We start from the raw sequence: 11,539 nt of genomic DNA on the forward strand, positions 1-11,539 counted from the left end.
ACCAGGTTTAACAGGTTTGTGTGCAGAGAAGAAGCAACGAGACACTGAGGTCAATATACATTTAGTTAATAATGGTCATGTTAAGAAATCCAACCTGTGTGGTGATTTTAAGAGATACAGAATGACAAGAATGTTTTAATGTGAAAAGATCAGCAAATTGTTGCCTTAGATACACACTCCGTTTGCCTAGTAATTAATAGTGTTTCTTTTTTATTAGGTCCAAGCCTTTCGATGATTTTTAGGAGTGGCCTACAGGGATCAGTCAAGAACAAATTGATTTCTGTTAGATAATTGGAAGACCAACTCACTGGTTTCACTCAGGTGTTGTGGCTGCACTAACTGGCGAAATTATCTGCGGAAATCTGATCTTGCATTAAAGAATCACTACAAAACAAACAAACTAGACAACACTGACTTTATACAGAAACAGTCTGTGTTACTGGTCAAAAGCTGCTTGATATGTAAATTGAATTGTGTGTAAAGTTATTGCAGATTATGTAAACTAATGAACTTTTTAAATAAATTGAATTCTGTCATCACTTGGATCATGTTATTGATGTTTGATTAAGCAGGTCTGCAAGGTTCAGTATGACGTTTGAAACCGATGCCTTCAAGTGCTTACGGACAGATCGGAATTGAGAGAAAAGCACATTGAGCTCATAGAATTGACTTAAATTCATATACTTCTTTTCATTCTGTAAGAGAAGGGTTTAGTACATGTTATCTTCCCTGACTTAAATTATGAATCAAGACGTAGAATAGCTAAGTTAGATCAAGTATCGGTTGTGTAAAGTCAAAATAGAAAAAACTGTTACTAGAAAACATTTTCAGTTAAATAAAGGTTAGTTTGTGACTAGGTATTGGGGAATGTGTAATCAACAGATTTTGTGGTTAAGTCACATGTGTAGTTCTGCAGAATAGAAAGAGGAAACCAAGAGACTGAAGGCGAAAGGTGAATCTACAACAGCACGTGAACGCAGCACAAGTCTAGAGTCAGCGAATAATTAAATGCTGTCCAGTCGACAACAGCAACAATGGCAGGAATATTCTGACTTACACTGTGACTTTTTTTATTTTTTTTACACTTAAATCATGTGAACCTAACACATCCAACTGTGCTGCGGTTGTTAGTATGACGAATAAAACAACGCTAAAGTTTTGGAAAAGGCTCAAATCCCGAACCACGTCAACTTCTCTGTCGTGGCACCATCAGGAGTCTCTGTGTGGGCACAAAGAAGCTGACAAAGACCTCAAACATCAGGTGAGATCTGCTCCTTATGCTGCTTCAAACAGTGATTACATAGAAATGACATATGGTGTAAGTGAGCTCTTCCTTGGATGCCGCGGTTTGGAATTGGCTAACTAGTTAGCATGGAGCTACTTTAGTTAGCCAAACTAGGCTTATTGACTCAAAGTGTAAAACTGAAACGTTACTCAGAATTTGTTTTTGTTTTTTGTTTTTCTGACTGATTACAGACACCGTTAGTTTCCCAGTCTCCTGCCCCACATTGTTTAGCCCCGCTGTTTTCTGCCTTTAGGGGAGAGGTATGAGCAATTTCCAAATTCCATCAACGCAAGTTCACAGTTCAGTCTCATTTTCTGAGCATGTAGAAGTCACACATCCAACCTTTTCTGAATGATAGTGACAGTATTGTTGTGTTGTGATCCTATGTGCTTCAGTTATTTGCCGAATTTACCAGCAGACATGTCTGATTTGTCATATTATTCTTAAATGTTGTTTCAAGAGACTCTTACGTTTACCAATTCAGAATACTTTGAAAAAATGCAGACTTTTGAATGAAGCCTGGAATGCGCCATCTGTTACCTTGGGGAACGGAATTCCCGCGGTGCACTGCTCCCCAGGCAATCGATTTCTATGACTTATTCATGTCTATGTAATAGTAACTGACTGACAGTCCTGTGGGGTCTTTTGGGCTGTTACACATTGTACATGCTGTCCATGTACTTTGAGCTTTTGCTGCCTTTTCTATCTCGATTGTGATGGGGCAATAGCGACAAATGACTGTCTGATTATTATACAGATAGTGCTAGTTCACTAAAGCTCAAGGGAGTCTACTGATACTTAAGACGCTATGTGAGACATTGTTTTGTTTTAATGGCAGTGCACCAATTGCGTTTTTTTTATGAATTTGACTGCTGCACTGTAATCTCACTTTTTCCTGTGACAGGCTTTCGTTCAGAATGGACTTAGATGTCTGGCCTGCTGATCCATCAGCGTCCCCTTCCTCAGACTTCTTTTGTCCTGCCAGCCTACCTGCTGGTGGAGCCTCTGAGGCTGAGGTCACCAGACAGACTGCGGCAGCTCTGCCGGGTTCGGAGACGGAGGATCTGGACTCCTACAACCCAATCGAGCCTCCTCCGTTAGACTGGAGGTCTGACTCCTCTAGTGAGGCGGGCACGGCAGACGACCTGGATGACCCCGGCTTCCCTCCCTCTGTTGAAAATCTGGACAAGGCCAGTCCAGGTGAGCCAGTATTACTACCCTTGAACATGAGTGACACCGTGGCTTCACTCGATGTGTCCCAGCAGGAGCTTGTCGGAAATAGCGCAGAGCCAGTCCAAGATAATGGGGAGGAATTGGAAGAAGAGGTTGGAGCTGTAGAGGAAGAGGAAGGGGATTTGGAGGGTGTTGGGGAATACCAGGAAGAGGGAACATTATGTGAGGAGAGTAGAGTAACTGAAGAGGAGGCTGAGGTTGCTAACAGGAGATCAGGTGATGAAGACCACAGCCGTATCCACAGCCTCCTCAACCAGCTCCAGCTGATGGGGGAAGAGCCTCACCCTAGCCGACAGACACCACCTCACCCTGTCCAGCATCAGTACCCCAGCCGGTCTGCGCTGGATGCGTGCGCTCCCTCCCTTATAACAGATGACAGCACTGAAACGACGGGACTGCTGTTCTCTGAGAGCCACCAGAGAGACCTGCTGGGGCTGCTGCAGTTCACAGAGATCAGTGCCACACACCATCCCACCTCCCCATCCCACAGAGGAGAGATGGATGCTGTGGTGTCAGTTTCGTACAGCCAGGATGACGCACAGCGATTCTGGGGGCACCGTGGGAATGGTCAACGGCGGCGGCACAAGGAGGACTCCCTCTCCTCCCTGCCGGATGAGGAGTATCCTGAGCCAGTGTGGATGAAGCTGGGCGAGGAGCCTCCGGAAGAAGAGGAGGCAGCTGCAGAGAGCGAGCAGGTAAACTCCAAACTAGTCAATTTATTAAGTTTATTCACTACAGAAGAACCATGTGTCAAAATGGATGAGTCACGATAATCATCACAAGTTACCAATGTATCTGAACAGTATGATAAGCAGCTAATATAAACAAAACAATGCTGTAAAAACGAGAAAAGAAAGATATCGTGAGGATTTTTTTTTTTTTTTAACTGAATCCTTTATTTACTCAGGAGAGTTCAATAGAGCAGGCGCTCTTTTCCACTGACACCCTGATTACAAAACACATGAATAAACATACACAATATGATCATTGACAATTACATTCAGACTGCAGAACATTGAACAATAGGCATTTGAAACTATCTAAAGAAATAAGGTTGGTGTTTGTGATGCTGTAACAAGCAAATGCTTGTCCTTTTCAACTCAAACTCAATAAAGGAATTGCACAAATCTTTTTAAATTCTCTTGATCCACTTATCAATCATTGACATTTTTACTTTCTTTATGTTCTAGATGCAATTTAGTATCGACAGTTCATTAATTCCTCTTTTTGCTGTCATTGCAGAGTGCTGATCATCCTTCGTATAAAGACGGTGAGTCACTTCCCACACTTTTTTCATCATCAAGAAAGGTTTTATCTGTGCCAGAAGTCACAAAGAAATGGTGCCAAGTCATTGTGTTTACGTAAATGTGTATTACTCTTCAGTGCCTGGTCCATGTGACCCTGAAGACCTGCTGGAGGGAGTGATATTCGGTGCTAAGTACCTGGGATCCACTCAGCTCAAATCAGAGAAGAACCCGTCTACAAGCGCCCGCATGGCCCAAGCTCAGGAGGCTGTGGACCGCATAAAGGTGTTTTTTCCACAGCAAATTTGCTTTCTGGGCATTTTTTGTACTGAAAATACTTTGAAGTTGTTGTCATCAGAATAGGTCAACACATCTGATATCAGTGAATCTCTGTGTCTCTCAGGCTCCGGAGGGAGAGTCTCAGCCAATGACAGAGGTGGATCTGTTTATCTCGACCCAGCGAATCAAAGTGCTCAACGCTGACACGCAGGTATGTTTTTGTTAACCACTCAGAAAAATGTGTGTGAATGTCTTTACTGCATAGTTTTCATTTCCTTTCCCTACATTCAGGGTTTTTGTTGTGATCACTGCCCGTAGTACATGATGTTTAGTGTTTCACTCTCATCAGTAGTTACTTTACAACCACTTTTCTAAAGTGTAAATGCGACACATTTACATCTAGTTTTTTGGATTTTGAGCTAATAAATGCTGATAGAGGATACAAGTGAAACATAATAAGTTAGCTTTAGCTATGGATGACTTTGGGATTAGGAATAAAATAAGATAAATGTCAAATAAAATAATTAACCTCAACTTGTTTCATCCAGAAATAAATGGGAATATTTTTATATTTTTTTTTATGTATTTGCGGTTGAAGTGAAGAAACAGTTTGAGTGGAGGAGTGAATGAAAAGTTGCATAATTACTTTTTTTTTTTAATTGGGGAACTCTGCACAGCTTAGATGTCTGACATGACAGTCCATCTTTTGTTATTGTGATTAATCTTGCAGTCACACGCTCCTCACATGGTCCCATGTCAGTGTCTGCGTGAGCTTTTAAGTCGTTATGTGGAAAAAGAACATTCATTGTTAAAGAATTTAACCAACAGGTTTTATGACTGTTTCAGATTTGAAGCTTTAACATACAAAGTCATTTAGCCCAAACTTGATGCTGCACAATTACATTCCCCTCACTAAAATATTGTCTAACCTGACTTGTTATCAGGGTTAATACTAATGACATACTTTTCTAACTGATCTAGATCACTTTATGTGGACAGAAACTAATACTTAACATATGATAACATATTACAAATTACATGTGAGCAAAAAATTGATCTACACGATGAATGATGAATTATAACACATTGTTGGCAGATTCTCCACGTTATTGTTCCCACGTGGAGCAGCTGTTCCTGTGAATTTTCCTAGTCAGTAAAGAACCAGGTCCAATTATTTTGACTGCCTGAATAATTAGATTTCGGTTTCATGTTTGGTTGTATAAACTTACGTTAGTTAACACTTATTAAGCAGCATTGCACTTGCTAAATTTCACCCTCAAGCTGAGCCCTTGCAGCAAGAATACTTAAAATAGGACTGTGTAGTGATGTGATACAAGAGCTCTGCAGTAATGGTGCAGTTATAGACAGTAGAGTCTATTTTTCCTTCGTTGCGGTTGAATTGTTGGAAGAGTCAAACTGGGTCATCGGTCATCTACTGCCAGCTCCCACGGTGCATGGCTCATTGCTCCTCACTGCACCGAATTTATGGATATAAAATTATCACTTTTTTGGGTTTGTACAAAAATAACAATCTTGACAAATTGAGCCACATCTTTTAATTAATTCTTTGCATCTCATACTAGTTTGAAATTGACTTTTTCATTTATAACTTGTATTTAAAGGGAAGGCTGCCTGCATCATAATTGTTACTGTATCAAGTTTTGAGCAGAAATCTTTTCTCTCCCTGTTTGTTGCATTAAAAGCCATGTTAGCTTCTCAGATCTAATAGATTTAATGACATATAAAGGATACTCAACAGCAACATTTCTAATACGAGAAATCCCAAAAGTGTTTAATCAACAGAGCTCATTAAGTCATGCTTTTTTGCAGCTTTTTGCCCTTTTCTTCATATTAAAGTGTCTTAGAATACCTCAGTGAGATTTAATGAAGCAGGCAATAAGAACTGATGAATAGGGAATAGAATAAAGGTGTGGCAGTCTTGTTTAAAGTAAAACTAACTCACAAAACCAGACCTTCCTGTCTTTCTCTGATATTATTATAACCCTGACTTCTCAATCCCACTCAGGAGGCCATGATGGATCACGCCCTGCAGATGATCTCTTACATTGCAGACATCGGTGACATTGTGGTCCTGATGGCACGGAGGAAACGTAAAGGCCAGGATGGTGACTCAGTCTCTAGCTCTCCGTCTTCATCCTCCTCCGGGCCTCAGAAGAAGTGCCTAATGATCTGCCACGTCTTCTCCTCCGAAGATGTGAGTTAGGAAATTGAAGGGTCTTGAAAACTAGTCTGACATCTTATTTAATAGTGTGTTTGACTCGTCAGCTCTCATATTGTGAAGACCAGCAGCTGTGGGATGGTTCCTAAAAAAAAAAAAAAAGCGTTTGCTGCTCAGCTTTTATGATCTTGGTAGTGGCCACAACTTCATTGTGTCAGTTCACTTCTAGTCTTAAGCCCTTGGCCTCAAAGCCCACAAATGGGCTCACAATTCAGGACATTATTTAAGCGTCTTTTGATCCCCTCAACACCACATCTCAGATCAAATGTGCTCTTTTTTCAGCCGGACAACAGTTTCAGCTCCAGCTTGGCCTGGTTTCCTTCCCCCAGACAGCCAGCAAGTTCTTCTGAATGTAAAAATGGTCTGGCTGTCGTCCCAGTTTCACCCTGTTGGCAAGACTGAATAGGAGGAGGAAGAGTTTCTTTTTAGAAACTAATTAGCTGTGGGATACTGAAGGCCATGAGGCCACTGCATTTACTGCTAGGTTTTCCCAACTTAGATCTGCTTATATGAAAAGCTTTACAGTGGGTGGAAGCAACAAAGCAGGTGAATTTCACAAATAGCCATGAAAATTAGAAAAAGTAGGGAACTTTTTTCAGATGTTTTAGTTTTAGGGTGTGACACGTTTCAAATGTACCGTTCATTAGCGTTAATTTGTTTATATAAAACTGGAGGGTAGAAAAGTGCAGGAGGAATATGTAAAACCTCCCTGGAGACATGATAACAGTGTTGAAACCTAAGTCTGTTTCTTTTTCTACACCTTGTCTCTCCATCCAGGCTCAGACCATAGCCCAGGCTATAGGTCAGGCATTTGGAGTAGCCTACCAGCAGTTTCTTCAGGCCAATGGCATCAAGGCTGGTGATCTGAAGCCTGGAGAGTACAGCGAATACCTGGAGAGTCAGGAGCTCTACAACGGAGACCTGGCCCACTTCTCCGACTCTCAGAACATCCGAGATGTAAGCAGTGTCCATTAACAGATGTCATTCAATTTGATGATATTAAGTATTTTACAGGGCACATGTGAGAGGACTCATACGAGGTGTAGTGGTTAAATGCATTGACGTTTAACTTTAAAGGAGAATTCTGGTATTTTTAAACATGGGCTTTATGTTTAAGTATTCTCTTGTATAAATGACAAATAGATCAGTAAATCGTCTCTGCTGGCACCAGTGAGAAAGGCTGATTGTCCAAGTCCCCGAGGGCAACTTTGACTGTAAAATGAGGCCACTGAAAGTGCTTGATTTCTTTCATTGAGAGGCTCAGATTGTTATTGTAAGTGTCTGACAACATTATGGAAAATATCTCCACTAATGTTGTCACAATACTGCAATTTAAAACTTCGATCAATACTGTAAAAAATATTGATGTTCTTTAACACAGAGGAAAACTGACACAACACTTAGACACACACACTTAACGTTTGTGTTGTTTTAGTGCTAGAGGAGGCGTGGCTTTTAGGGCACTGCAGCGGTTCCTGTGTCAACTTGCTTTTAGAGAGGAAAGCGAGAAAGCACAAGTGGTACAGGTGTATCCATGCTGTGGAAAACGAGTATTTGAACCATTTCAAATTATTAGAAACGATATGTGTCAACATTTCAATAATTCTGACATCAATGTTATACAGCTGTGTTATTCATTCGTGGCCATCGTGGAGTTCGTGAGAGCTGCAAAAAGGATTTTACTCAATAAGGTTTATCTGTATTGCAGGGTTTTTAATCCTGTTCCTGGGGGCTTCCTGTCCTGCATATTTAAGATGCTCCCTGCTCCAACACACCTGGTTCAAATGAATGGGTCATTATCAAGCTTAAGCAGACTGTGATGACAAGCTGATCATTTCAATCAGGTATGCTGGAGCAGGAGGCATCTAAAACTTTAAATGACCAGATTACCATTTTGTTGGAGAGTTAAATCCTTTTTTGTTTAACTAGACTCTCTTTACAAAAACAGGGACTTTATCATCTTGATATACACTTCATTTAAACTGCGACAGAAATGGAAAAAAAAAAAATCAAATCAAACAAATCTTGATTTGTCGTTCCATTGTTCTGACATCAACAAATACTTGTTTGGTCCAAATAAACACTTATTTTACTGCATTACATGTAAAAAGATTCTTGCTCCACACACTGTTCTCTCATACTGCCTCTCTAATGTTTGACCATCCTCCTGCTCCTCTCCTGATATTTTCACAGCTAACGAGAGACTGATTGTGTGCAATGATATGTGTATTTGCTTGTATTTATTGTTTGATTTGGACGTTAGAGCTGTTCATTTGACACATTTCTAAGCTGTACCAGAGTTCACTATACACTCAGTTACATCTGTCCAGGAGACAGAGAAAGAAATCTTTGTTAAGAAAATTTTACATGTCTTTGGCCTATCACCTACCCTGGCCATATTCGACATCTGCCTGTAAAATGATGCAAAAACAAATAAAAAAATAATTTTGTATGGAGGTAATTGGTTAACTGGCTGAAAGCACTTAATTCCCGTGTGTGTCTGTGGTTCAGGTGGTAATCACCAAGGCTCCTGGAGAGATCTTGGGTCTGGCAGTGGTGGAGTCAGGGTGGGGTTCCATCCTTCCAACGGTGGTGGTGGCCAACCTCCTTCACGGAGGTCCAGCCGAGCGCAGTGGCGAGCTGAGCATCGGTGACCGCATCATGTCCGTCAACAACACCAGCATGGTGGGTCTGCCCATCACCACCTGCCAGAACATCATCCGGGTAAGACGGGGGCTTACAGTCATCGTGATTTAACATCAAAAACTATTATATCAACAAACACAAAGAGTTATTATTATTCCTATTCTTATGGTAGAATTTTAAATGCGGCTTCTGAAAAAATGCTTAGAATGTAAACACTGGATGCTCACATGATCTTGAGTGATTTACTCTCTTGATTTTGCACTAGATGGCACTGTGTTGCTATGCTGTGTGAGCATACTAACACCAGTATTGTTGAGATTAATTAATTGGGGTTTAAAGGCCAACATCTGTATCCACCACTTGTTTAAAGTATTTGGTGCTGTTACTCATTTGTTTTATTCTTTTGAAGAGTTTCATCTTGTCATGGTGCAGCAGAAACTTTGAAACATTTACCTGTGGTGGACACAGCATTCTAAACACCTGCATAAAGCCATGCTCCGAATTTTATTATGTGATGTGTATAATGTTGTGTCGGTCAACTTTTATGGCAGTCTGTGAGGCTGTATATTACCATGTTGTTGCACTGCATTTGTGTTTAAGATATATAAGAAGCACAGGGAAGTGAAGATGAAAGTCTGAGTGATAACTAACCAGCAGACAGCAACTGTGTCATCATTTATTCACAAAGAAATAATGTAGAAGTCTGGTCAAAGTTTTTGCAGATGAAACTGAATATTAACATTAAACATACATTAACGTTATAATTTGAGGTTTGTTTTTATTTTCAGGACTTGAAAAGCCAAAAGTATGTAAAGCTCAGCATCGTCCACTGCCCCCCAGTAACCATGGCGATTATCAGAAGGCCTGATCCCAAGTTTCAGCTGGGTTTCAGTGTTGAGGACGGCATTGTAAGTCAATGTTTATATTTTCTTGTTGACACACTTGACAATCTTAAGTTCCACTTACTAGCTCACATGTCTGTTTATTTTCAGAAAAATTACTTCTCTTTTTCTGTTGCAGATTTGCAGTCTGATGCGGGGCGGTATAGCAGAGAGAGGAGGCATTCGTGTCGGGCACCGCATCATCGAGATCGACGGGCAGAGTGTTGTTGCAACACCGCACGACAAGATCATCCAGATCCTGACAAATGCTGTCGGAGAGGTGAGGAGGGATGAAAAGATTCCTTACAGGCACAATACGATTTTACTTTATCATAAACATCTCACAGGCTGCTGATGACATTCTGTTTTAAGTTTAAATTTGGTCTCTCTGTACAGATTCACTTGAAGACCATGCCAGCCTCAACGTATCGACTCTTAACAGGACAAGAGCAGCCAGTTTTCCTTTGAGCACTTCCTGCCGCATCAAGGACAAAAAAAACAGCAGTGTTCAAGCTACATGAACTTTTTTGCCAAACTCAGAAAATATTATGCAATTGATCACACAGCATATCACAAGCTGTTTGTCACACCACTGAATGCAACAAACTAGTCTAGCTATATATTATTTTTGAGATGTAAAGTACATTGGAATTTTATTTTGAAAGATATTTTAAAGTGACAGGGATAGATGGTAGCTCTCACTTTATATTATCTGATATTTAACATTTCAGGCAGTAGCGAAAATGAAATAATTCCTAAGTGGAATATTTTTTGACTTCACTAACTTTTACATGGTGGTGATGGTGCTGAGTATTCTGTTCTGAAGAGTCTGTGGTCTTCCTGCCCGGTGTGTTGCCAATGTGCCTGATCTGAACGTGCTTGTAGGGGAAACCTTATTGAATCAGGACGAAGAGTCTCTGTATTTCATTGTGATGTACTTCCAGTCCGTCACGTACACATGCATATCAACAAGTGTCTGCCAGTCACTTCAGAGAGCGCAATGTAGTCAAGTGCTCTGGTTCATTCACACAGCGCTTCCCTCACTGTGCCTGACAGGTAGCAGATATCATGCACGGTTAAAGGTAATTGCCTTTTTTGATAGACAGATGCATATATTTTTAAGAATTTGCTGTTCGGGATGTTCATTAAAATGATCTGTAAGATATCTTCTTGATGTTTATTTATTGACAGCTGGTGGTTGGTGAACAAGTTTCAAGGTGCAAATTTGCTTTTGTGTTATAGGCTATACATATAATATTAAGTCATTTTTAAAACAAACTGCATGCCTTTTTAGGTATGAGCTACAGCTACTGTGTATCTACATTTTTAAAGATCTTGATGCTGTCTTGCAATAAATGTATTTTAAAAAGCTGACATTAAATTGATAATAGCACAGTTCTATAAGAAAATGTAATAATTGAAAATGTAATGTCATTAATATTTTCACACTCTTAAGTATAAAATGTATTCAAATACTGCTTGTGCTAATAAAGTAACGCCTTTTATTTATGTGAGTATTATCATGGTATGGGACAGTTATTATCTAAGGCACTGTGAGCATGTCGATAATACAGGTCTGTCAATGCCTGGCCAATCAGCCGTCTTAATTTACCAAAACATAAACGAACGCCAATCAGATACTTTACCGGCTGACCGGCCCCCGCCCCTGGAATGTACTTCGACCAATCAGCGTCGCTCATGGGCGGGATCTTGTACCGCTCACACTTGCTGT

At 40.5% G+C, this 11,539-nt stretch overlaps 2 protein-coding genes across 4 annotated transcripts in view; both read left to right on the forward strand.

The window, feature by feature from the left end:
- Positions 1–545, forward strand: part of pex11g (peroxisomal biogenesis factor 11 gamma) — a 3,950-nt gene extending 3,405 nt beyond the window's left edge. For both annotated transcript variants that reach the window (XM_037114613.1, XM_037114612.1), the window contains exon 5: positions 1–545. This exon is cut by the window's left edge and continues 673 nt beyond it. The gene's annotated coding sequence lies outside the window, so the exon portion shown is untranslated.
- A 423-nt stretch (positions 546–968) lies between these two features.
- On the forward strand, positions 969–11,316 carry si:ch73-40i7.5 (amyloid-beta A4 precursor protein-binding family A member 3). Of its 2 annotated transcripts, XM_037114587.1 has the most exons (12): positions 969–1,261; positions 1,477–1,545; positions 2,190–3,213; positions 3,761–3,788; positions 3,902–4,047; positions 4,166–4,252; positions 6,068–6,256; positions 7,058–7,237; positions 8,792–9,004; positions 9,715–9,834; positions 9,947–10,087; positions 10,204–11,316. In XM_037114587.1, the coding sequence occupies exons 3-12, from the start codon at positions 2,203–2,205 to the stop codon at positions 10,273–10,275; spliced, it is 2,187 nt and encodes a 728-aa protein (XP_036970482.1). In that variant the 5' UTR covers positions 969–1,261; positions 1,477–1,545; positions 2,190–2,202; the 3' UTR covers positions 10,276–11,316. The 2 variants fall into 2 exon arrangements, with proteins under 2 accessions (XP_036970482.1, XP_036970481.1); XM_037114586.1 differs by lacking the exon at positions 1,477–1,545 and having other exon boundaries at positions 970–1,261.
- Positions 11,317–11,539: the final 223 nt, after the last annotated feature.

Source organism: Acanthopagrus latus, chromosome 11 (genome assembly GCF_904848185.1).
Source record: "Acanthopagrus latus isolate v.2019 chromosome 11, fAcaLat1.1, whole genome shotgun sequence".
In the NCBI taxonomy this organism is placed as follows: Eukaryota; Metazoa; Chordata; class Actinopteri; order Spariformes; family Sparidae; genus Acanthopagrus; species Acanthopagrus latus.

Bases quoted from the DNA above. Each gene is read 5' to 3' on its own strand.
- si:ch73-40i7.5 (XM_037114587.1), top strand. From the start codon at position 2,203: ATGGACTTAGATGTCTGGCCTGCTGATCCATCAGCGTCCCCTTCCTCA. The intron at 4,253-6,067 runs GTATGTTTTTGT...AATCCCACTCAG, and splicing joins TGCTCAACGCTGACACGCAG to GAGGCCATGATGGATCACGC. The intron at 9,835-9,946 runs GTAAGTCAATGT...TTTCTGTTGCAG, and splicing joins TCAGTGTTGAGGACGGCATT to ATTTGCAGTCTGATGCGGGG.